Genomic DNA, 26,124 nt, shown 5'->3' with positions numbered 1-26,124 from the left:
TCAGAATGACATGCCTGTTAATGGCAGGATACAGATCTTACATGGTTTGTCTCACTTCTCTTAGTTTAGGTTCTCAATCAGAAACCTGGGAAATATACCTTATTGGCCTATCCTGTTCTCCCTAGTTATACGATTGTCACAGTATATCACTAAAATTTTTTTTGAATGAAAAAGGAAAATCAACAAACACGATAAATTCTGCAACAGTTATGCTGTTTGAATTTGAATTATATCTGAATTTGAACTGAAAACGTTATAAGGCAAGTTCCATTGTAACTATCCTATGCAAATTGTAATAATAAAAATACACAGTAAATATCATAGATAAATATCGAAAGCAGATTAATCACAATATCCCTATTTATCCTTTATTCCGTGTCTGAAATACATTTCAATAACCCATTCCAGAAAGATCTTCTCAAGGGTGGTAGGTATTTAAGAGAATGCAAATAAACTGGCAGTCATATGGAACTTTTTAGATAAAAAGGAATTGTTCTGAAATGTAGATATTTTACATTCCCTAACTAGACCTTATTTTTGTCTTTAAAAAAAATGAAATCAAGGAGTCTTCTTGGCACCTAGAGAGTATTTCCCTTGTATGCTACCAGATGGTTCAAATCTTCTTTAAATGGATTATAGCCTTGCTCCATTAAACAATGGAGTGCCCAGAAAAGCTGGTCTACAGGAGGAAATTCTTCCCAAAGGAACCCATTCCCAACTTTCCTTTTTTTCAGGTTCTACGTTCTTTAGTTCTGAATCATGAGTCAAATCTACTTCTTTCATTAATATAGTGACATAATGGTAATTATTCTTCTCAATGAAAGAATTCATCACTTAGGCAAAGCAGTTATTTTACAGGTTAAGAGCTGCTTTTTCCCAGGTCTCACACCAAATTCCAAATGACCCCCCCCCACACACACACAGAAGCTGAAAGCTGCTGGCCCCAAATGTTTTCCTCTTCCCCAGGAGGACGCCCGACAATGCTTGCACCTGGTCACCACCACTCCAACCCCCACTCCTGGGGCTGCAGCAGCCCCAATGGCTCCACACTAGCCATCATAGAGCCAGCGGGCAGGCCTGGCCGGGCTTAACTTTTTTTTTAATTGTGTTTTTTATTGTTAAGTTTTGAGAATTTTTGTATATTTTGTATGCAATTCCTTTTTTTTTTGATATGTATTTGACAAATTTTTCCCAGTTTATGACTAGCCTTCTTATTTTGTTAAATGAATAGTATGTAGAGTGGAAGGAGTTAATTTTAATGAAGTCCAGCTTATCATTCTCTTCTTCTAAAGGTTGTCTTTTGGTCTTGAATGTAAGAAGTCATCACCCAAACCAAGGTCATTTATATTTTCTTCTATGTTATATTGTTAAGAATTTTATAGCTTTGTATTTTGGTTTATTATCCATTTAGGATTCATTTTGAGAAGAGTGTGAGGTCATCAATGTTTTATTTTCTTTTACATTTTTTTTCCAGGTGGGTGACTAGTTGTTCTAGTACTATTTGTTGAAAGGATTATCCTTTTCCCCCATTAAATTGCCTTTGCTTCTTTGTGAAAGAGGATTTAACTGTATTAGTGTGAGTCTATGGACCCTCTATTCTCTTTGATTGATCTGTTTATCTTTCTTTTGCTAATACCAAAGTGCATCAATTACTGAAGTCAGGGGCAGGTAGGGATAGATGTGAAGGGACAGATTACAAATGGGCATGAGTAATCTCTTAGTGATTTTTAAAATTACATTTATCTTGGTGATGTACTCACAGATGTATTCAAATTTCAAAATGCCTCAAATTGATAATTTAAACATGTGAAATTTAGTGTATGTCAATTATATCTCAACAAAATAGTTTAAAATTGTCTCACTAAATAAAATTTCAAAATCTTTAGCTATGGCTTCTTGCCTAAGATTAGATAATACTGGTTGGTTATTTTGGTTCTATTGTTTTTCCTTCCCTAGCAACTGAACACTCTAGCTATGATGGTGTCTTTCCTTACACCTGTTATGTCAAGCACTACTGAGTTCTGAGGTACAGAAATGAGTAAGAAATATGGAGACACTGCCTTGGCGCTCACTGCCTATTGAAAATGGCATAAATAACACAGGAAACTACAATAAACTGATATAAGTGCTTATTATGATTGGGGGAATTCAGGACCCCCATGACAGTTCACAGAATGGAAATTTCATCTGATTTTTCAGGGAAGATGATTCATAACTTACAAACTTACACTTTGTAAGGTATGTTCCAAGAATCAGAAGGAGTTATTTGAGTGATGGGCATACATTGTCCAAAAAGTAACAGGAAGAATGACTATGATAACCTGGAAGCTTTATGTGGCTGACTCTGCCTCTGGATTCTAAGACTGTGAAGAGTAATAAACTGGTCTAATGCATTTCCCTATTTTTATTTTTTTAATTGTAGATGAACACAATACCTGCACTTTATTTATTTATTTTTATGGGATAATGAAGATCAAACCTAGGGCTTCACACATGCTAGGCAAGCACTCTACCATTGAGCCATAACCTCACCCCTTGTCTAATGCATTTCTGAATCCTCTATGCCCAGGCCAGAATTGGATACACATTGTGTGTTTCATAAATGCTAATGAATGAGCAAATGCTGCATAAAGCTATCCATTCACTAACTATAATTGAACAATACGTATGTGTCAGGCAGTGTAACAGAGATCCTCTTTTTAAAATTTTGAGTGCATATCTCTTGAGAAATAATTAAATAGATATATAGAAAGATAATATCAAAATATTAAGGCTGCAGATATGGCTCAGTGGTAGAGTACTTTCCTAGCATGCATGAGGCCCTGAATTTCATACTCAGCTCTAGAAAAAAGCAAAATCAAAAATAAAACCAGAATGTTTTCAATGCCTTCAGTACTGGCATATAGTGAGCACTGAACTAATATAATTTCTATTTTGGTTAAGAGTTTAAGAATACACCCAGCCAGGCATGGTGGCACACACCTATAATCCTAGCAGCTCAAGAGGCTGAGTCAGGAGGATTGTCAGGTTAAAGCCAGCCTCAGCAATGACGAGGTGCTAGGTAAGTCAGTGAGACCTGTCTCTAAATAAAATATAAAAAAAAGTGGCGATGTGCCCCAGTGGTTAAGTGCCCCTAGTTCAATCCCCAGTACCAAAAAAAAAAAAAAAAAGAATACACCCAGAGAATTTTCAACCACAGTGCCTAGGCTCATACCATTTGACTGAATTGTCCTATAAGGCAATGTTTTCAAAACCTAATTGACCATTTTATTTTAATTAATTAATTAAGGTGCTCTACCACTGAGCTCCATCCCTAGGCCTTTATTTATTTATTTTTTGAGACATGGTCTCACTTATTTGCTAAGGCTGACCTTGAACTTATGATCCTTCTGCCTAAGCCTCTAAAGTCACTGAGATTATGGGTGTGTTACATTATGCCAGGTTGAATTTACCACTTTAAAAATAGTAAGATAAATTCTTTCTCATACTTGGTAGAAAATAAGAATGAATAGATTATTGAGAAACATTTCCATCAACATTTAAAGTCAGTGTACATAAGTGTAAGAAATCACGAAATTGTATCTGCAGGGGGCAAATTCTTGGAATTTAACACATTTTTATTTCAAGTTGGTGTTATCAGTTTGAAAAAAAAAACTATTATAGCATTAGGATGTTTCTTTCATACATTCCCCCAAAAGAATATAGAATATACATAAAAGCAAATGAGAAGGGAATTGAAATGTGTCCCTATAAAAATCAACTAAACAAAAAGGAGGGTAGTAAAAGCAGAATCAAGATATAAGAACACTGTAAGACACATAGAAACATTAAAATGGCATTACTAAATATATGGCACCCCTGTGAAAAAACAGGATAGAAAATAGAATAGCATATGATACAACAATTCCACTTCTGGGTATATACTCAAAAGAATAAAAAGCAAAGTGTTGGAGAGATTTGTACATTCATGTTCATAGCAATATTATTCACAACATCCAAATGGTGAAATAAAACCAAGGTTATACTGATGGATGGTTAAACTAAATATTGTTTACACGTGCAATGTAATACTATTCAGCCTTGAAAAAGAAGATGATTCTGGTTCATGTTACAACATGGATGAATTTTGAGGGCATTATACTAAGTGAAATAAGCCAGTATCACAAAGATAAATACTGTATGATTTCAGCTATATGAGAAACCTATAGGAGTAAATTGATAGAGACAGTAGAAGGCTGGTTCCTGAGAACTGGGGGAGGGAAGAATGGAGAGTTGTTTCGTGGGTACAGAGCTTCAGTATTGCAAGGCAATATTAGTTCTGAAGATCAGTTGCACAATAACGTAAAGGGACCTACTACTGAAATGTATATTTAGAAATCTTTTAAGATTGTAAATTTCGCTGGGTGTGGTGGCACACGCCTGTAATCCCAATGGCTTAGAGGCTGAGGCAGGAGGATCCTGAGTTCAAAGCTAGCCTCAGCAAAATGTTAGGTGCTAAGCAACTCAGTGATACCCTGTCTGTAAATACAATACAAAATAGGACTGGGGATGAGGCTCAGTGGTCAAGTGCCCCTGAGTTCAATCCCTGGTACACCCCCTAAAAAAAAAGATTGAAAATTTCATATTATCTGTATTTTACCATATTTTTAAAAAGTGACAAATAAAAAAATTGAGGAACACAAGTTATTTGTTATATCAAATTTACCTTGTGAGAAATCAAAACTTAAAAAGAATAACTTAAAATAGCAATTATTGTATAGAGTAATATGAACATTATTTCATAAAAATATTTTCAAAAATAAAAAATTAAGAAGAATAACATGGGTTTTCATTTTTGCAAATCTCTTTAATGTCTTCCATAATAGAAAACAATTATTATATCTGCTTCTGTGTTCATTCTTTTATTATATGCCATTTTTGTTGAACTATATGAATAGTGTCTCACCTAGTTGAAAAGGGTAGCAGTGTTTTTAATAACCTTTTCAGATATTTTATATGTTCTTTGATATTACATTAAGAATCACTTGTTGAAGTGAAACTTAAAGGTTATTGTAAGGTGCAATCTTAGACCATATCTGCCGCAGTCTGGCTGGGCACAAAATCACGAGCCACTCACAGCTTTGTAGATTCAAACAGCAATTCTTTATTCCCGAACTCACACCGACACTCTACAATCATGACACTCTACAAAACACGTTCTGAGACCAACACGTTCTGGGGGAAAATCCCAAAATACTCTCTGAATCCCGGGAGAACTCCACGGGAACTACAGGAGCGGGCACGCCTGAGGCAGCAGGATACGCCCTATTCCCAGCAGGGTACACCTTAAACCTGGAACCGCCCTAAACCCAAGGAGAGCCCTAAACCCTGATCTGCCCTAAACCCGGATCCACCCTGGTCCTTGAGCAAGGTCACCTTACATGCAATGTCACTGCAGATGACCTGGGCAAGTCCATTTCCACGAGTCCTTCCTCTAAGCAACATGGGGTACGCTGGCAAGGAAATTGTCATACCTACTTGGCTAATGGCTCCCAGCATCTCCCCCCTTCTGATTAATTAAACAACAAGCAATGTTGCTTAAGGACCGTGCCTGGTAGGTTGTCCAATTCAACATATGGTTCTTACCCATCATTGGAAAACTGACCTTTAGGCGTCAGCCTCCTGTCTTAGGTTGATACCACTGCAATTGGATCATACCCGTCACTGACTACCGGTCCAGCATACAGCCATACTTGTGGAAAGGTCTATGCACCAGTGGGGGGGGTGAGGTTCTTTGCCTCACCTCTGTTAATGGCTCTCAGCACATATCAATGAACTTTTCCTATTCTCTTATATTAAAATTCATTGGTCAAGAAATTCTGCAATTGCTAGAAGAAAATGTAATATATATCATAAAAAAAGAACTCCCCAAACTTCCACATATTGGCTCAGGAACTGACTTTCTTAACAAGACTCATAAAGCACAAGAAGTAAAATCAAAAATCAATAAGTGGGATGGTATCAAATTAAAAAGCTTCTTCACAGCAAAGAAAGCAATTAAGAGTGTGAAGAGAAAGCGAACAGAACAGGAGAAAATCTTTGCCACCTGCTCCTCAGATAGGACATTAATACTCAGGATATATGAAGATCTAAAAAAAAAAAAGCTTCAACATCAAAAACCAAATAACCCAATCAATAATTGGGGAAAAGAACTAAATAGACACTTCTCAGAAGAAGAAATACAAATGGTCAACAAATATATGAAAAATCTTCAACATCTTTAGCAATTAGAGAAATTCAAGTTAAAATTACATTGATACTTAATTTTACTCAAGTCAGAATGGCAATTATCAAGAATACCAGTAACAATAAATATTGGAAAGGATGTTTGTGTGTGTGTGTGGCAGGGGGAGTACAGTCATACATTGTTGGTGGGACTGCAAATCAATGCAACTACTCTGGAAAGCAGAATGGAGATTCCTCAAAAAACTAGAAATGGAAACACCATATGACCCAACTATCCCATCCCTTGGTATATATCCAAATGATTTAAAATCAGCATACTACAATGACACAGCCACATCAGTATTTGTTGCAGCACAACTCATAATAACCAAGCTATGGAGCCAACCTAGGTGCCCTTCAAGAGATGAATGGTTCAACAAAATGTGATATATATCATAAAGAAGAATGAATTTATGGCATTTGCTGGTAAATGGAGGGAACTGGAAATTATCAGTCTAAGTTAAATAAGCCAGTCTCCTTAAATCAAAGGTTGAATGTTTTCTCTGATATGTGGAAGCTAATACAAAATAAGGGACAGGATAAAAGAAAAAATAGAAAAAAGATCAGTGGAGTATACAAAGGAAATTCAAGGGAAAGGAGGGATAGAGTAGAGAAAGACAGTGGAATGAATCTGACCTATATTTTCTATATACATACATGAAAATAACAGTGAATCTCATCATTATGTACATCCAGAAAAAAATAATTTTTTAAAAACCTTTAAGTAAATAGCATAAAGATCATTACAGTAGAGACCAGGGAGGAGGGAAGGAAAAGAGGAAGTACTGAGGACTGAATTAGAACAAATTATATTCCATGTTTTTACAATTATGTCAAAATGAATCCTATTGGGGACTGGGGCTGTAGCTCAGTGGCAGAGCACTTGCCTAGCATGCGTGAGGCACTGAGTTCAATCCTCAGCACCACATAAAATAAACAAATAAAATAAAGTCATTCTGTCCATGTACAACTATAATTTAAAAAAAAATTTTAAAAGTATCCTATTTTCATGTATTAAAAAAAATAAAATTAATGGTAACCCTGAATTTCTTTTTGGTGGTGGGATAACCCATGATTGAATCCAGGGGCACTTAACCTCTAACCCATATCCCCAACCCTTTTTTAGTATATTTTTAAATTTTTGAGACAGGCTCTCACTGAGTTGCTTAGGGCCCCTCTGATTTGCTGAGGCTGGTCTCCAATCTGCGATTTTCTTGCCTCATCCTCCCAAGCCACTGGGATTACAGGGATGCACCACTATGCCCAGCTAACCCTGCACTTTTAAAAAATTATTTAATTAAATTAGTTCTAATCAGTTATACATGGCAGTTGAAAGCTCTTTGATTCATTGTACACAAATGGAGCAGAAATTTTCACTTCTCTGGTTGTGCATGAAGTAGAATCACACCATTCGTGCAACTGTACATGTACCTACAGTAATGATGTCCATCTCATTCCATGGTCTTTCCCACCCCTTTGCCCCTCTCCCCTCTTTGTCCCATTCAAAGTTCCTCCAATTATCCCATGCACATCCCCCCATATGGATTAATATCTACTTATCAGAGAAAAGATTTGACCTCTTTTTTGAGATTGGCTTATTTCGCTTAGCATGATATTCTCCATCTCCATCCATTTACCTGCAAATGACATTTTATTCTCTTTTAATGCTAAATAATACTTCATTGTGTATATGTACCACGGTTCCTTTATCTATTCATCTATTGAAGGGCACTGAGGTTGCTTCCACAGTTTAGCAATTGTGAATTGTGCTGCTATAAACATTGAAGTGGCTGTGTCACTGTAGTATGCTGTTTTAAAATTCTTTGGGTATAGACTGAGGAGTGGGATAGCTAGGTCAAATCGTGGTTTCATTCCAAGTTTTCTAAGGAATCTCCATATTGCTTTCCAGATTTGTTGTACCAATTAACCCTGCACTTTTAATAGAACTTTCCCCTATGCATATATTAACCCGTATATTGGTCATTTGGAGAATATTGGCTCCCTGAGTTATGCAAATACTCCAAACTTTGAAACATTTAATAATGCAATAAAAGAGCATCCATTACAAAAGAAAAATACACATGATCATCTTGATTGGCGTAGAAAAAGCATTTCACAAAATTCAAAATTCCTTTATAATAACACCAAACAAAGAATAGAAAGAAACCACATCAACATATATGATAATTTCAACATATATGATAATTCCATAGATCACATACTCAATGGTGAAAGACCAAAAACTTTCCACCTAGATCAGAAGACAAAGATGCCACATCTATCAATTCTGTTAAACATAGTATTGAAACTTATAGCTGGAGCAATTAAACAAGAACAGGGAATAAAAGACATTAAAATTGGAAAAGAAGTAAAATTATGTCTGTTCACAGATGATCTTACATATAGAATATATAGAATTTAGAGATAAAATGAATAAAAAGGGTGATATTTTAAAAATAGAAGGGACATCAGCAGAGGTAGGGGACTGTTGGGAGAGAGGAAGAGAGGGAAAGGGGAAGGAATGGGGATTAAAATGGAGCAAACTATCTTATATTCATTTAGGAATATGTCAGAATGAACCCCATTATTATGCATAACTATAATCTAATAACACATTTAAAATCATCTTATATGTAGAAAGTCCTAAACATTCCAAAAAACACCATTAGAACTATTCAACAAATTCAATAAAATTTCAAAATACAAAATCAGCACTCAAAAATCAGTTGTATTTCTTTTACACAAATAATTATCTGGAAAGGAAATTAAGAATATAATTCCATGTTTAAAACATCAAAACCAATAAAATACTTAGAAATACTTCTTAACCAAGACAGTGAAATACTTGTACACTGAAACCAGAAAGTATTGCTGAAAGAAATTAAAGAAGGCAAACAAATGGAAAGGCATTCTAGATTCATGGATTGGAAGATAAATGTTATTAGAATGCCAATACTACCTAAAGCAACCTACAGATTCAATGCAATCCCTATAGAAACCTCAAAGATATTTTTACTGAAATAGAAAAATCCATGATAAAAGTTAGATGGAATGGCAAGAAACCCTCAATTATCTTGATGAAAGAGAACAAAGTTGGATGTCTCATATTTCCTAATTTCAAAACTTATTATAAAGTTACAATAAAAATATTGTGGTAGTGACATAAAAGCAGACATAAAGACAAATGGAATTGAGTAGAATCCAGAAATAAAATGTCATCAATGATTTTTTAACAAGGGTGCCCCGCCCCTTTTCAGTGGAAGAAAGGAGAGTCTTTTCAAAAACTGGTGCTAAGTAAACTGGATATCCTGATGGAATAGAATGATATTGGATGCTTACCTTATACCATATGCAAAAGTTAACTCAAAATGGATCAAAGTTCTAAATTTTAGTGCTCAAACTATAAAACTCTTAGAAGAATACACAGGGGGAAAGCTCCATGGCATTAGATTTGGTAATGATTTCTTGGATATAACACCTAAACACAGATAACAAAAGAAAAAAAATAGATGTACGGGACTTCATCTGAATTATTAACTTTTTTGCATCAAAGTTATCTTCCAGAAAATGAAAACAAAACCCACAGAATGGGAGAGAATTTTTGTAAATCATGTATCTTATTAATGATTTGCTCTCCAAAAGATATTAAGAATTCCTTTAACTTAACATAAAAAAAAACAATCCAACTTAAAAAAAGAACAAAGGACTTAAATGGACATTTTTCCAAAGAAGATATACCAATGACAAAATAGCAAATGAAAAGATAATAAACATCACTAGTCATTAGGGAAGTGCAACTCAAAAGCACAATGAGATATCACCTCATACCATTAGAATGGTCATTATTTACATGAAAAATATCAGGGTGGAGGAATATGAATTGTTGGTGAGGATGTGGATATATGGGAATAGTGCCTCATTGTTGTTGGGAAGTTAAAATGGTGCAACCACTGTAGAAAATACTATGGCAGTTTCTCAACAATTTAAACATGTCATTACCATAATATCTAGCAATTCTGTCTCTGCATATATACCCAAAAGTACTGAAAGCACAGACTTGAACAAATTTTTGTACAACAGTGTTCACATCAGCATTTTTCACAATAGCCATAGGTGGAAATAATCCTAAGGTCCATGAATGGATGAACAAAAAATAAATGGCCATTAATGTTTTAATGTTTTCATAAAATTATTTTGACCAGATAGATCCCTTCATTTTTATCCACATATGAGATTCTTAGAATGAAAACCAAATCGTGTCCCTCCATCATTAAAATCCCTCCAATGAGCCGGGTATGGTGGCACATGCCTGTAATCCCAGCAGCTCAGGAGGCTGAGACAGGAGGATCGAGAGTTCAAAGCCAGCCTCTGTAATGGTGAAGTGCTAAGCAACTCAGTGAGACCCTATCTCTAAATAAAATACAAAATAGAGTTGGGGATGTGGCTCAGTGGCTGAGTGCCCCTGGGTTTAATCCCTGATAAAAAAAAATAGTCCCTCCAATGATTCCCCAATGCACTGAAAATAAAATTCAAATGCCTTCACACTACTACATAAACTGGTCACTCAATAACTTCTCAACTTTCTCCTACAGCTTTTCCCCTCATCCAACATTTTATCTATCAGGCATCCTGAAATTCTTTTAGTCCCTAAAATACACCAATCAAATCACTTCAGGGCTATTGTATATGATGAAACACAGATATTTAAAATTTTCACATTGCCAAATCCCTCTTATTCAGTGTCATTATTGGACAGGTCTTTTCAGAACATCCTATCTCAAGCAGCCACTTCCATGACTTCTCATATTCTATCCATTACCTGACTTTGCTTTCTGCATAACATGTGTCGAAACACACACACACACACACACACACACACACACACAGTGTTTCTCTTTCTTCCCCTCAGAATATAAACTATATGAGCACAGAGAATGTCTTTCTTGTTTTTTGCTGTATCTCAAGTGCATAGAACAATACCTAATACATAACTGACACTTGAGAGATATTGTTGAAAGAAAAGCACAAATATCTATTATAAATGTGTATATATTTTTGTCAAATGCATGTAATCTCTAAGATAGGTGACATTTCCACCCATTATACAAATGAGAAAATTGATTCAAAGAGGTTGAGTGAGTTGCCCATGGTCAGAATGAAGAGACACATTGCTTATTGTAAAGAGGATAATGTATACTTGTAATCACATCAGGCATATTGGAAAGGAACAGCTATATTAGAAGCTCATACATGGGTATGTCTTGTTCAACATTATAGTTGTCCCTTCTAGGCCTACATGCTAAGTGGAATACACTAACAGCGTTTCCCAGAAATAACAGTTACCCAGAAAGAGGGGAGGTTGGCCTGAGAAGTTTCACCTCTGGATTCTCTAGAGGTGAAGACCCCTGTATCCCAACTTTAATTCTCATATTTTCCTTAGGAAGGAACACATGGGGAACCAAACAGACCTGCCACAGCTCAGTAGAATCTTTAATACTCTCCTTTGCATAAACCATTATTGATATGGAGAGGAAACAACCAGCGACCCTGGGGGTGGAGGGCTAGGTAGGAAGGATGAGAAAGATTACTGCTACTTTTATCATTTTCTGCTTTGTCAATTCATCTTAAACATGAATCCATTTTCTTTCTTAGGTGGTTGATATTAAGTGTTTATAAAAAAATGAGCTGTAAATTATTCCTGTTAGCCTTAACAGTTTGTTTTGTAGAAGCTGGTTAACAGCAATGAAATTTCGCCCTCCAGTGGGCTTCTTAAGAACAGACATAGCCCTGAGTAGTTTTGTTTTTGCCATGCTGGGTATAGAATCCAGAGCCTTGTGCAGGCTAAGCAAGTGCTCTACCACTGACCTATATCCAGCTGTTAGTTTTGTTTAAATTTACACATAAAATTATTATATATATTTATTCTGTACAACATGTTTTGAAGTATATACACATTGTGAAATGCTTAAATATAGCTAATAACTCATATATTATAAACACGTATAGTTGTCATTTTTGTGGTGGTAAGAAAACAACATCCACTTTCTTTGCATTGTTCAAGGATACAATCATCACAGGGCAAGATAGAACACACCTGCAATTCCAGTAACTTGAAAGGCTGAGGCAGGAGAATTGCAAGTTTAAGGCCAGCCTTAGGAGACCTTGTCTCAAAATAAAAATAAAAAAGGACTGGGGTTGTAGCTCAGTGGTAGCATGCCCCTGGGCTATATCCCCAGTACCACGCAAAAAAAGAATACAACACGTCATTGTGCTGTTTTGAAACTTTTGTGCACAAAGAGAAACAGCAGGAGGCAGAGAGAGCCTGGGGCATTCAAGGGACAGACTTCCTCACTGGTCCAGTAGCAGACTTCAGAAGATACTTATTTATCTGGCTCATCCCCACTTCAAAACTATGAGGGCCCCATCTACTTAGTGTAAGTTAAATAACAAATACATAAGGTCAGGCTACTTGAGTTCAAATTCTAGCCCTACCTCTTGCTGCAGTGGGACCTTTAGCCTGTGACCTGATATACCTCTCTGCAAGTACTTCTGTTTCATCTACTGTGAAATTAGGAAAATCGTGTCAGCTATTGTATGCCACAGGATAGCTCAGAATGTTGCTGTGAAGATTGAGTTAGTTAATTCATTTTAGACACTTTGTGCCCAGTACATTATAAGCCCTCAAAAATGATGATGCTACTATTAACATTATGTGTAATTGGTTTGGAATGAATTGACTTGAAGTCTTTGTTAAAGTTTCAGATACTGTTTTTTCCATGACACCACACCTCAAATTGGAAGTAACAGTTCAGCATGAAAACTATTTGGAACTGGTTGGGAGAGAGGTTAACCACTGGGTACTAAGGTACAGTTAGACAGGAATAAGAAGTTCTAGTGTGCTATTGTACAGTAGGGTAACTACAGTTAAGAATAATGTATTGTGTCTTTCAAAAAGCTAGAAGAAAGGATTTTGAAAGTTTTCACCACAAATAAATGATATTTGAGAAGACAGATGTGTTCAACTTGATTTAAACATTATACAATATATATTTGCATTGAAAGAGCACATTACCCCACTAACATATATATATATATATATATATATATATATTATGTATCAATTTAAAAACATTTAATTTAAATTTAAAAAGTATGTGAAACTAAGTGTGCATGCTGATGTGTGTACATGGGCATGTGTGTGCACACATATGTTCCAGTCTGTGATGTATTATATGACACAATTTTCCTAACTTTTTATGTTGAGGCAATTTTAAAGTTATAGAAATATTACAAGAACAGTACAAGGAATTCCTACAGACCTTATACCCTTCATGTAAATCCTTCAGTTTTTAACATTTCAGTACATTTGGTTTATCATATTCCCTTTGTCTTGCTCTCTCTCTTTCTCTACACATACACATACATACACACACATACACACACACTCAAATAAACATAAGCACACCTGTAATTATTTTTTCTGAACCAGTTCTGTATAAGTTGCAGAATGCATGTCTTTTTATTCCTAAATGCTTCATTATCATTCCTAAAACTAAGTAAAATTAGGGTCTATGGTTGTGGCTCAGTGGTAGAGTGTTTGCATAGCACATGTGAGGCACTGGGTTTGATCCTCAGCACCACATAAAATAAATAAATAAAATAAAGATCTTATGTCCATCTACAACTAAATTTTTTTTAAAGTAAAATACCTGAACAGACACTTCTCAGAAGAGGATATACAATCAATCAACAAATATATGGAAAAATGTTCATCATCTCTAGCAATTAGAGAAATGCAAATCAAAACTACTCTAAGATATTATCTCACTCTAGTCAGAATGGCAGCTATTATGAATACAATAAGTGTTGCCGAGGATATGGGGGAAAAGACACTCTCATACATTGCTGGTGGGACTGCAAATTGGTACAGACAATATGGAAAGCAGTATGGAGATTCCTTGGAAATCTGGGAATGGAACCACCATTTGACCCAACTATCCCTCTCCTCGGTCTATAATCAAAGAACTTAAGAACAGTATACTACAGGGACTCAGCCACATCAATGTTTATAGCAGCACAATTCACAATAGCTAAACTGTGGAGCCAACCTAGATGCCCTTCAGTGGATGAATGGATAAAAAAAGTGGCATATATATGCAATGAAATATTACTCAGCAATAAAAGAGAACAAAATCATGGCATTTGAAGGTAAATGGATGACGTTGGAGAAGATAATGCTGAGTGAAGTTACCCAATACCAAAAAAACAAACAAACAAACAAAAAAAAACAAATGGCGAATATTTTCTCTGATATAAGGAGGCTGACTCATAGTGGGGTGGGGAAGGAGAGCAGCATGGGAGGAATTGATGAATTCTAGATAGGGCAGAGGGGTGGGAGGGAAAGGGAGGGGGGCAGGGGATTAGCAAGAATGGTGGAATGTGATAGACATCATTATCCAAAGTACATGTATGAAGACAAGAATTGGTGTAAATATACTTTATATACAAACAGAGATATGAAAAATTGTGCTGTATATGTGTAATAAGAATTGTAATGAATTCTGCTGTCATTTATTTAAAAAAAGTAAAATTATCAAAATAAGGAAATCTGCCTTGATGAAAAGATCATCTATTTTACAGACTTTTAAAACAATTTCTCCAGTTTTCTAAATAATAACTTTTATAAATTTTTGTTAGTTGTAGATACCTTTATTTTATTTATTTATTTTTTTTACATTGTGCTGAGGATTGAACTCAGGGCCTCACATGTGCTATGCAAGTGCTCTCCTACTGAGCTACACCCCTAGCCTCCAATACTACCTTTTATAACATTTTTAGTAATGAAATCTATTACAGCATCATGCATTGTATTTAACTGTCATGCCACTTTAGATTGTTTAGCTCTGGGAACATTTTCTCAAGGATTCTTTTTTTTCCATGTCATTTTTCAAAAGTTCTGGGATAATTATAGATTGTCTCACATTTTGGGTTCATTTGATTATTTTTTCATGATTCAGTTGATGTTAGACATACTCAGCAGAAGCACCATAAAAATATCACATCTTTATCATTATATCATAAAAACAGGCACATGATATGTTTTGTCCCAGTATTGTTTTGCAACCTGAATCACTTTATTGAAATGGTTTCCACCGGGGTTCTTCAACACAAGTTTACTCTTTTTCATTTATGATTATTAAATATTCTGTGTGAGGAAATATTTTGAGAATGTACAAATATCCCAATAGCATAAACTTCCATACACTCATTTTGGTGTTTATTAATGATTCATTTCTTAGATAATGCTGCATAATAGTTGCAAAATGATGCTTTTCTAACTGCATCATTTATTCTTCATTCATTAAATAACATTCTACTACAAGGAAGAGTCTTTCCTTTTCCTTATTTATTTACAGTACAGATTCATGAATTCTTATTTTATTAAATTCATTATAACACATTATTAACATTATTTATTCTGATGCTCAAGTTGTCCAAGTTTAAGTCATGTGAGCCCCCATTCAACCTGGTCCTTGTGTCTTTTTGACAAATCCACATGATTTTTTTAGATCTTCCTTACTTTCCACTTTCCTTATGTTCCACACAATCTTATACTTTCCAAACTTCATCCCTGGAATCAACAACTCCTTTGTTCCTTTTATTAGGCAATGGTATTTAGAAACAATTATCTGGATACCAGATGTTCTCATTGCAGCCAAGATATACATATTTTTATTATATTCTATATTTCTTTCCTTACAGGAATATTTCTTTCCCAGGAGCTACAAGTGTTTTCATAAAAATATACTAGCTCCAATATAATACTTAAATAACTATTAGAAACTTGGTTTCCAATTTAGGTTGAGAGAGTAGAACAGACCCTACACAATTGAATTAAAAATATTTTTAGGGCTGAGGAGGTATCTCCATGGTAAGAGCATATGCCCAGTATGTATGAGGCCCTGAGTTTGATTCCCACATGATCAAAATAAAATAAAATACATAATAAACTGAAAAAATTTTTAAAAACCTTCTGTATGACTTTCCACCAATTACTTGTATTTAAAGAGCAATTTCCTTTTGGGAGTGAGGGTTTTTTTTGCCTAAAAAGCAAATTTTCATAACTTTCCTTGGCCAGAGACAGAAATGTATCCAAGACAGAAAAGAACAAAGATATTGAGATTATAGTATGTAAAAAATCAGTTGTTTTAGTATGGTTCTAGGTCAAAGGCAAAGGCTCACTTTCCCCTGCTCCTTCCCACCAAATACAGGTAAATATTCTGGAAATGCTTTAACAGATACTAAAATATAGAAAGAAGAAGGTAAATTGAATAGGGATCTTAGGACTTCAAATATGACATCACATTGAGTTCCCTAGATTTTCTTTATATCACCCATCCTTCTAGGAGAAGTCTGAAACCAGGAAACCATTTATAGGATAGACCAAAGATAAAAAACAAACAAGTAATTAAGAATGTGCCTGCTCTTTCTGAGTAAAGGTCTATGAAAGAGAAAAATTAGCCAGGTCTTAGCAAGAAGACCTATATACAATGGCATCCATTGGCTGATCTGCCTGCACTAACTGTAACAGCAAAGCTGAGGGAGAAGGAAGCCAATTAATTCTCTATAATCACATCAGTCAGCAAAAATGGTAGGATCTGACCTACCCACAGCAGTAACAATAAAATATGTAGGTTAACATACTCCCTGCCACATACCAAGAAGTTGCACGCAGATAAGCCCTTCCACCTCCAATGTTAATGTCAGCCAGCTCAGTTTTTCCCAGCCCTCTGCCCAAGTGCTACCCCCCCAGGCCAGTGTCCAGTCTCTCTCTCTCTCTCTCTCTCTCTCTCTCTCTCTCTCTCTCTCTCTCTCAATCCAGGGATTGAACCCAGAGGTGTTTAACCACTGAGAAACATCCCTAGCCCTTTTATTTTTTGAGACAGGATCTTACAAAGTTCTTTGGGCCCTTACTGTTAAGTTGCTAAGTCTGGCTTGGAACTTGTGATCCTCCTTGCCTCAGCCCTCTGAACCTCTGGGGTTACAGACATGCACCATTATTCCTGGCAGACCTGTGTCTCTTAATCAGACAGACACCTAGATTCAATAGAGTCACCATTGGGTGACCTACTAAATAGCAACCTAGATCTGGTAACCTCTTGGCTCTACACCCAGTGGCAGAAGGTGAACTGAGCCACTGTCACTTGACCCTCCACCAGACTTGTGGCTCCTGGTCCTCCACACATTGACAGAAGGCAGCCCAACACTGTCAGTACTAGTAGAGATTTAGTAGGAAGCACCTTCCTTTTGCAGGTGGTACCATCAGGACATCAAGCAGAGACAAAAAAGAATGAAGAAAACTTAAGGAACATATCAAACAGACCAATATATGCCTTATGGGAGTTTCAGAATGAAGCTGCCATAATAAAATGGTAAAATTAACATAATAAAAGCCATACACTAGAAAGCCCACTGTTAACAACATACTCAATGGTAAAAAAATAAAAGCTTTTCTTCTTAGATCAGGAGCAAGACAAAGATGCCTACCATTTCCACTTCTATTCAATATAGTACCGGATGTCCTAGTCAGAGCAACTAGAGGAAAAAAAATTAAAGGGAACTCAATAAAACATTAAGAAGTAAGACTATCCCTGTTTGCAGATGACATGATCTTATGTATAAAAAAAATAAAAACTCCTTAAAAACTGTTAGAACTAACAAACAAGTTGAGGGAAGTTGAAGGATATAACATCAACATACAAAAATCAGTGTTTTTAAATACACTAATAGTAAACTGTCTAAAAATAAAATTAGGAAAACAATGCAATTCACAAGAACATCAAAAAGAATAAAATACCTAGGAAGAAATTTACCTGAGAAGATGTAAGACTTACATACTAAAAACTACAAAATGTTGAAGAGAGAACCTAAACAAGAAAAGGTAAATGGAAGTGTTCCTGGATTGGAAGACTTAATGTTTTTTAAATATCCATACCACACAAAGCAATCTATAGACTCAGCATGATCCCTGTCAAAATTCCAATGATATTTTTTTCAGAAATAGAGAAAAATCCTAAAATTCATATAGAACCACAGAAGACCAGGAATAGCCAAATCAATCTTGAGAAATACCAAAACTGGAGATATCAGACTTCCTGATCTCATAATATATTACCAATCAAAACAGTATACACTGGCATAACAACAAACATGTAGACCAATTGAACAGAATAGAGAGCCCAGAAAAAAATCTATGTACATAGTCTCAACAGATTTTCAACAGTGGTACTAAGATTACACAATGGTGAAAGAGTCCCTTCAATAAGTGGTGCTGGGGAAATTGGATATTCACATGTGGGATGAAATTGGATACTTACCTCACATCATACACAAAAGTCAACTCAAGATAGAGTAAAGCTAAAAACTGCTGTACAGTGAAGGAAAGTTTTAACAGTGTGAAAAGGCAACTTAGGAATCGGAGAAAATATATAAAAATTAGTGATAATACCAAATGCTACGGAGATTATGGAGACATCGAATCACTCATACAGTGCTGGTGGGAATGTAAAATTATATAGCCAATCTGGAAAATGGTTTGGCAGTTTCTTATAAATATGCAACTATTATATGCTCTAGCAATTGAACTCTTTATCTTAGCAAAATGAAACAAAGGAACCTGAACACAAAGGTTCATAGTAGATTTGTCTGTCACAACTAAAAAACTGGAAGCATACTAGACGTACTTTAATAGGTAAATGTTTAAACAAACTGTAGTACATTAACACCATGAAATAATAATAATAAAGAATGAACTAGCAATACACTCAACAACTTGGATGATAACCAGAATATTATGCTGGATGAAAAATGCCAATCCCAATTACCTTTTGTTTCATTTATAAAAAAATTCAAAATGATAAAATATGAGAAACAAGAACAGAACTAAATACACAAATGCACCTGTGTGTGCATGTGCGTGCGCACGCACACGCACACACACACACACACACACACACACACACAGAGATGAGTACATGTAAAATTGAGGAAATTTGATTAAGTTTAGTGGATATTTTCAATAAAATATCCTAGTTGTCTACTATAATTTTGCAAAATGTTACCATTGGGGGAAAAAGGGTAAAAGAACAGGGATTTCTGTGTATATTACAAATAATGTATATCTATAGTTATTTCAAGAAAAATATAAATAATTAAAAAATGTATCATGAGGGTCGAGGTTGTGGCTCAGTGGTAGAGCACTTGCCTAGCATGCATGAAGTACTGGGTTCTATCCTGGGCACCACATAAAAATAAAAACAAATAAAATAAAGGTATTGTGTCCATCTACAACTAAAAATTTTATTTTTTAAAAATTTTTAGTTGTTGATGGATCTTTATTTTATTTACTTGTATGTGGTGCTGAGAATCAAACCTAGTGCATCAAGCATACTAGGCAAGTGCTCTACCACTCAGCCACAACCTCAGCCCCTAAATTTTTTTTTTTTAAATGTGTCATGATATGGCCAGGCATGGTTCCAAATACTGTGTTGTAGGAACCAGAGCTGTTTGAAGAAATGTGATTCCAAGGCTGGATTAGGAAAAGTACAAGGAGAGCCTGGGGCATCTAACTCTTCCAGAAAACAAGCAAGTCCTCAAAGATTAATGGGAGATATACAAAGGGATACAGGAACCAGCTCCCGTGGGCCAAAGCTGAAACAATTTGAAATTTAAAAAATTACTTAATTAACTATAAATTATTGAATAAATAAAAATATATTAGTTCACAAGTATATCCAGAAAAAGAGAATAATTTTTCATAACTGAAGATGTCTATTACTCCAACTCTTAACATTGCAAACCAATAAATAAAGGCAAGGGATTTAGCATATACACTGCCTTTTAAGGAAAAAAAAAAAAAACAGTTGTCCATCCACAGTTGACATAAAGCTCATCTGTTTGAATGAATGCCAGCTAATAAATGTAGAAAGAAATTAAGCAATAGGAAATCATCATTTTGTAACCTAACAACGAAATAATTGATTCAGTTGACTATTATCAACAGATTTTAAACCACTAGGAAAAAAAGATAGACAAACAGTATCAAAATAAGACTCCTCAGATTGTTTTTTATTTCAAAGGGAAAAGCCATATTTTCACAATGAAGAAATCTGGCAATTAGCACCTTAATGAAGAGGCAAATTTAGGATCATTACTCCTGGGATAGCCTGACATCATGAACTTCTGATGTGATGCAATATATGGGAAGTATGGAACATCATCTGTGAATCATATTTGTATTAGTTGAATCTAATCAAGCCTTTGCACTTAACTTTTTTGTTGTACAGGAAATGTATGAGATAGAAGAACAATCTAATGGAAACACAAGGAAGCAATCAGAAAAATCAATTAAAATATTTTTAATTTGGTCTGTTAAAAAATCAAATGTCATGGGAAAAATTTTGATGAGATTATTCTAGATTAAAGAGACTAAAAAGACAACATGAAATTTGATGTGTGAATTTTAATTAGATTCTGTGTTAGGGACAGAAAAATTTTATAAAATACATTAAGAGGGGCTGGAGTTGTAGCTCAGTGGTTGAGCACTTGCCTCACATGTGTGAGGCACTGGGTTCGATCCTCAGCATCACATTAAAAAAATAAATAAATAAAATATATCGGGTTCATCTACAACTAAAAAAAATTTAAAAAAACACACATTAAGAAAACAATTTGGGGCTGGGGATGTGGCTCAAGCGGTAGCGCGCTTGCCTGGCATGCGTGCCGCCCAGGTTCGATCCTCAGCACCACATACAAACAAAGATGTTGTGTCCGCCGAAAACTAAAAAATAAATATTAAAAAAAAAAGAAAACAATTTGTGGGGCCGGGATTGTGGCTCAGTGGTAGAATGCTTGCCTAGCATGCATGAGGCACTGGGTTCGATCCTGGACACCATACAAAAATAAAAACAAATAAAATAAAGGTATTGTGTCCATCTACAACTAAAAAATATTTTAAAAAGAAAACTATTTGGAAAATGTAAATATATGCCAGAAATGATATGATATTAGGACAGTATTATCGATTCATAGGTATGATAATAATCCTGTGGCTTTACAAGAATTTATATCTTTATTCCTAAGATGTGAGTACTAAAATATTGAGAGATGAAATGTCACTAATGCCTATATTTTAATTAAAATGTTTTTGGAGGACTGAGGTTGTGGCTTAGTGGCAGAGCACTTGCTTCACACATGTGAGGCACTGGGTTCAATCTTCAGCACCACATAAAAATAAATAAATAAAATAATTGTATTGTGTCCTTCTACAACTAAAGCCCATCTACATCTAAAAGAATATTTTTAAAAATGTTTTTGGAAAAATACATGCATATGTGCAAATAGGACAGAAATGTTAAAAACTATTGAATCTAGGTAAGAGGTAGTTTTGTGAATCTCTACTTGTATGTGTGGACATCACTACTTAACTCAGGAAACAAGTTTTTGGAAGAGTCCTCCTCACTGTTTTCCCAGTTCTGATTATATCTCAAGGAGGAAGATTCATGTTCATTTTTTGGAGTCTTTCCGGTGGCCATGGTGATCAATCACGGTCGGTTTCCAAAGCAAAGAAACAAACAAACAAACAAACAAAAAACAACCACATGAGAGATGATGTCTCCCTACCCCCATCTCTAGAGTCAGTCACTAACACAAAACCAAGCAACATAGTAACATCATTGGACAAATAAGAGCAATGAGGTATGCAATATCAATTTTTAAAACATGTTATTTTAAAACACACTAACAAAAAACAGTTTTTGATGAAGTTATTCTAGATTAAAGAAACTAAAAAGACAACATGAAATTTGATGTGTAAATTTTAATTAGATTCTGTGTTAGGGACAGAAAACTTTATAAAACACATTAAGAGGAGCTGGGGTTGTAGCTCAGTGGTTGAGCTACAAACAACAACCAAAACCCAGTTTCAGCTTCATATTCAGGCATTCCAGAAAACTTAATGTATTCTGGGTACAAATAGACAAATAAACACATTGTTCCTTTTTTCTTTTTCAGGTGCTTGAGGTCCAACTCATGGTTTCATACATGCTAAACCGGCTCTCTACCACTGAGCAAGCACTCAACCACTATACCAAAGTGACTGTTGGGGCTACATTGAGGTTATCATGGATGGAGTTTTTGGTTGGGTCCATTGATATACTAGTAAAGATGACTACTATAGTCATTGAGCATAGTCATCTTTACTATCCCCCAACTTTGATACAACTACTCACACACTACACACTCTTGCTCATGAAAGCTTTTGTTTTTCTTCTGTGACTACTGCTTATTTTGAGCTACCAAATCTGCTGCTGAATACTAACTATAAGATCTGCAGCATCCCTAGTGTTTGAAATTTGAAGATTAGGTTGCTGAGTTAAATAAACAATAGAAAATAACATTTAGGAGAATGGGTAGCTGATAGGCTCAGCCAGAATTTCAGGCCAGCAAAGGAGGTTTTGATAGGGTCAAGGGAAGGGTCTCCTTGACATCACACTCAACAAGTGGCCAATCCTGCAGGTGCAGATAAGGAGGCTGCTCAGAGACTGCCTAGGAAATGAGGGGCGGTGGGCGCCCACTCAGAAGACTGCAGGCGCCATGGGCAGAGCAAGGCAAAGAGCCAACGCTCAGCGGCGGAAGCAAAAGCATCCCGGGGATCCTCCAGCCACCTGCGCAGCCGTAGCGGTCATGGGCCCGAGCCGCGCGCGGTGCCCACCTGTCCAAGTCGGGGTCGGGAGCCAGGCGGAAGGCAGGGAGCGCGCGGCGGCCAAGAGGCGGCGCGGAAAGGCGCGGCGCAAGCGCTGGTGGCGGCGGCTCCGGGAGACCTGCGCCAAGAATCTGCTGCTCCCGCCGCAGCTGCGGAACCAGCGGGCGCTCATGCCCACCCCAGCGGCCCCCGCCACGTCCCCGGGTGAGCTGGACCTGGGCGCGCAGCGCGAGCGCTGGGAGACGTTCCGCAAGCTGCGGGGCCTGAGCTGCGAGGGTGCCGCCAAGTTCCTGCTGGACACCTTCGAGTTCCCGGGCCTGGTGTACCACACCGGGGGCTGCCACTGTGGCGCTGTCCGCTTTGCGGCCTGGGCCCCTGCGGATCTGCACGTGGTGGAGTGCAGCTGCAGGCTGTGCAAGAAGAAGCAGCACCGCCACTTCCTCGTTCCCGCTGAGCGCTTCACGCTGCTGCAGGGCGCCGAGAGCATGGTCACCTACCCGTCCAACACGCACCCGGCGCTGCACAGCTTCTGCAGCAGGTGCGGGGTGCAGAGCTTCCACTCTGCGGAGTCCGACCCGCGCGTGTATGGCGTCGCCCCGCACTGCCTGGACGCGGGCACGGTGCGCAGCATGGTCATCGAGGAGGTCGATGGTGAAGCTTGGGAACAGGAGGCCACCGAGGAGGACGACGATGACTACGCCATGCAGAACGCGTCCATCGAGACGACCCCTGCCTGTCCTGGCCAAGAAGAGCTGTGAATGAGGTCGCCTACATGCTGAACCCAGTGTGTGGGGGCCCCTCCAGCCAGCCCCTGCAGCACTTCTCTCCTGTCAGCCAGGTCTGTTTCCGGACCGGTCAACCTGTGGTGTCAGTGTAAGCTATCTGTTCCTGTTTCCCCTTCCTCTCCATTTCTGTTCAAGGGACTTGCTCCGAATCCAGAACTTGAGCACACACACCTTCGTCTGTGTACAGTGATCACCGTGACATCCAACACGCAACTAGTGTCTCCACGTTTTCAAGCCATCTCTTCCATCACTTGGTTGTGCCATTCGTCCTGAAGGATCCCCACATGGCTGGTGGGAATCCCGTGTACTGTACATTTCTGGTGCTATTGTGAACAGGCTTGTGTGCAACACGTGCATTTTAGTGTGCTGGGCGGCTACATCCCAACACTTTTGTGAACAGTTATGGATATTTTCCATTGATTTCTCTCTCTCTCTTTGTGTGATTTAGGTTGACACCACGTTGTTTAATCAGTATGTTTTAAAAGAACATGTTTTAAAAATCAATATTGCATACCTCATTGCTCTTATTCATCCAATGATGCTACTATGTTGCTTGGTTTTGTGTTAGTGACTGACTCTAGAGAGGGGGTTAGGGAGACAGAAACGAGAAGAATGTTTGTGCACTAGATGCCCTCTTTATTCTTTTGAAATCCTATCTTGTACATGTGTTAAGTGTTCAGAAATTAGTAAATACTTAATAAATAGAAAATATGTATTTCTATGTTCTATATTAAAAATAGTCATTAATTTATATGTAACTTCTTGATACCTGAAATTTTAGCCAAACAATAGATGGTGGTATTTTCTCATGTCCAAGGATGCATATAAACATTATTGTCATTTAATTAATGGTTTCCTAGAACTAAAACAAATGTATCTTCCATAACTTACCTCCTCTGATGAATGTTTTGCCTTTTTCCAGGTTTTCATTATAATATTTCAAAGGAGCATATTAAAATAAATGTATTCAATGTTCTACTTCTTGAGTAAAAGTACTTGAATACTCCTGTGTCTTTTTCTTACCTTGTCTCTCCTCTGTACAAATATTTCATTGGAGGTACATGTAATATTCATTGAATTGTTTAACTTGGTTTACCAGTTCAACAAGGTAAAAACAGATCAATGAAGTAGATATCTGTTTCTATGTATATGAGATATAACCGAAATCCCTACCTCTCATTCTCTTGCTACCTTCATTTACTCTAGGGAGGCAATAGACTATGGTTTCTCTTAATATCTCCCTTCATTCCCCAAGATTCTGCCTTTGTTCTTCAGAATAGCTTGTCCCAGACTTTTATTAGAGGTTGAGTTGAGGTGGAAAAGAAAGAGAGGGAGAACATAAATGTGAATATATGCCCCAGGGGATTCAATCATGTTGGTGGTGAAAAAATAGCTGGTTGCTCTTAGAGGTAGCACCTCTATAACATTCCATTTGGGCTGGGGATGTGGCTCAGTGGCAGAGCACTTTCCTAGCATGTGTGAGGCACTGGGTTTAATCCTCCACATCACATATAAATAAACAAAATAAAGGTCCATCAACAAATAACAAAAATATTTTAAAAAAACAAACATTCAAGCCAGGTGCAGTGGTGCACACCTGTAATCCCAGTGGCTTGGGAGGCTGAAGTGGGAGGATTGTGAGGTCAAAGCCAGCCTCAGCAAAAGTGAAGCACTAAACAATTCCGTGAGACCTATCTCTAAATAAAATACAAAATAGGGCTGAGGATATGGCTCAGTGGTTGAATACCCCCGAGTTCAATCTCCAGTATCAAAGATACAAACAAAACCCAACAACTCTGTTCAAGAGTTTCAGACAGCATTTCTAACTTGGCATACAATTTATGGCTCCTAGTGTGGTTTCCATGTATGTGGATACATGTAGGGGACTGTTGTCCTGGGGAGAAGGGTCTAGAACCCATGGCTGGACAAGCCATTGGGAGACCTCCCAGTGTCTTGAAGATGAAGCATTGGAGAGAGAAAAGCAGTGAGCACTTGAGACCCAGTGAGGAACTCTAGGGAAAGGAAGAGGTATTGAAGGGATTCTTTGGGGGCTTTGCCCTAGGTTGCACGATGCCAGTGTTTTTCCTCTCTCTAAATTAGTCCTCAACATTGCTTGTATATTGGTTGTCTTTTTTCTTTTGCACAAAATATATATTGCACTTTAAATTTGGGTATGAAATGTTTGTGTACCATTAGTTTTTATGGCTTCTAACAGTGGTTAATACATGTGCCATTGTTTAGGCATATCTTAATTCAAAGAAAGAGCAAGGGCTTGCTCTTTAGGCCACTTACTTCTATCCAGATTTGTAAAAA

The 26,124-nt window shown here is 36.9% G+C and overlaps 1 protein-coding gene and 1 pseudogene across 1 annotated transcript; one reads left to right on the top strand and one right to left on the bottom strand.

Moving 5' to 3' along the window:
- Positions 1-578: 578 nt before the first annotated feature.
- On the bottom strand, positions 579-22,472 carry LOC143638504 (nucleotide triphosphate diphosphatase NUDT15 pseudogene; annotated as a pseudogene).
- A 445-nt stretch (positions 22,473-22,917) lies between these two features.
- LOC143638503 (centromere protein V-like protein 3) lies at positions 22,918-23,784 on the top strand. Its single transcript, XM_077106431.1, has one exon. It carries the CDS (start codon positions 22,918-22,920, stop codon positions 23,782-23,784), a length of 867 nt encoding a protein of 288 aa, XP_076962546.1.
- Positions 23,785-26,124: the final 2,340 nt, after the last annotated feature.

This window comes from Callospermophilus lateralis, chromosome X (assembly GCF_048772815.1).
Source record: "Callospermophilus lateralis isolate mCalLat2 chromosome X, mCalLat2.hap1, whole genome shotgun sequence".
Lineage (NCBI taxonomy): Eukaryota > Metazoa > Chordata > Mammalia > Rodentia > Sciuridae > Callospermophilus > Callospermophilus lateralis.
The sequence above is the reverse complement of the archived record's forward strand: the minus strand, read 5'-3'. Positions and strand labels throughout refer to the sequence as shown.

What these genes read in the sequence shown, in the direction of transcription:
- LOC143638503 (XM_077106431.1), top strand. Translation starts at nt 22,918, where the DNA reads ATGGGCAGAGCAAGGCAAAGAGCCAACGCTCAGCGGCGGAAGCAAAAG.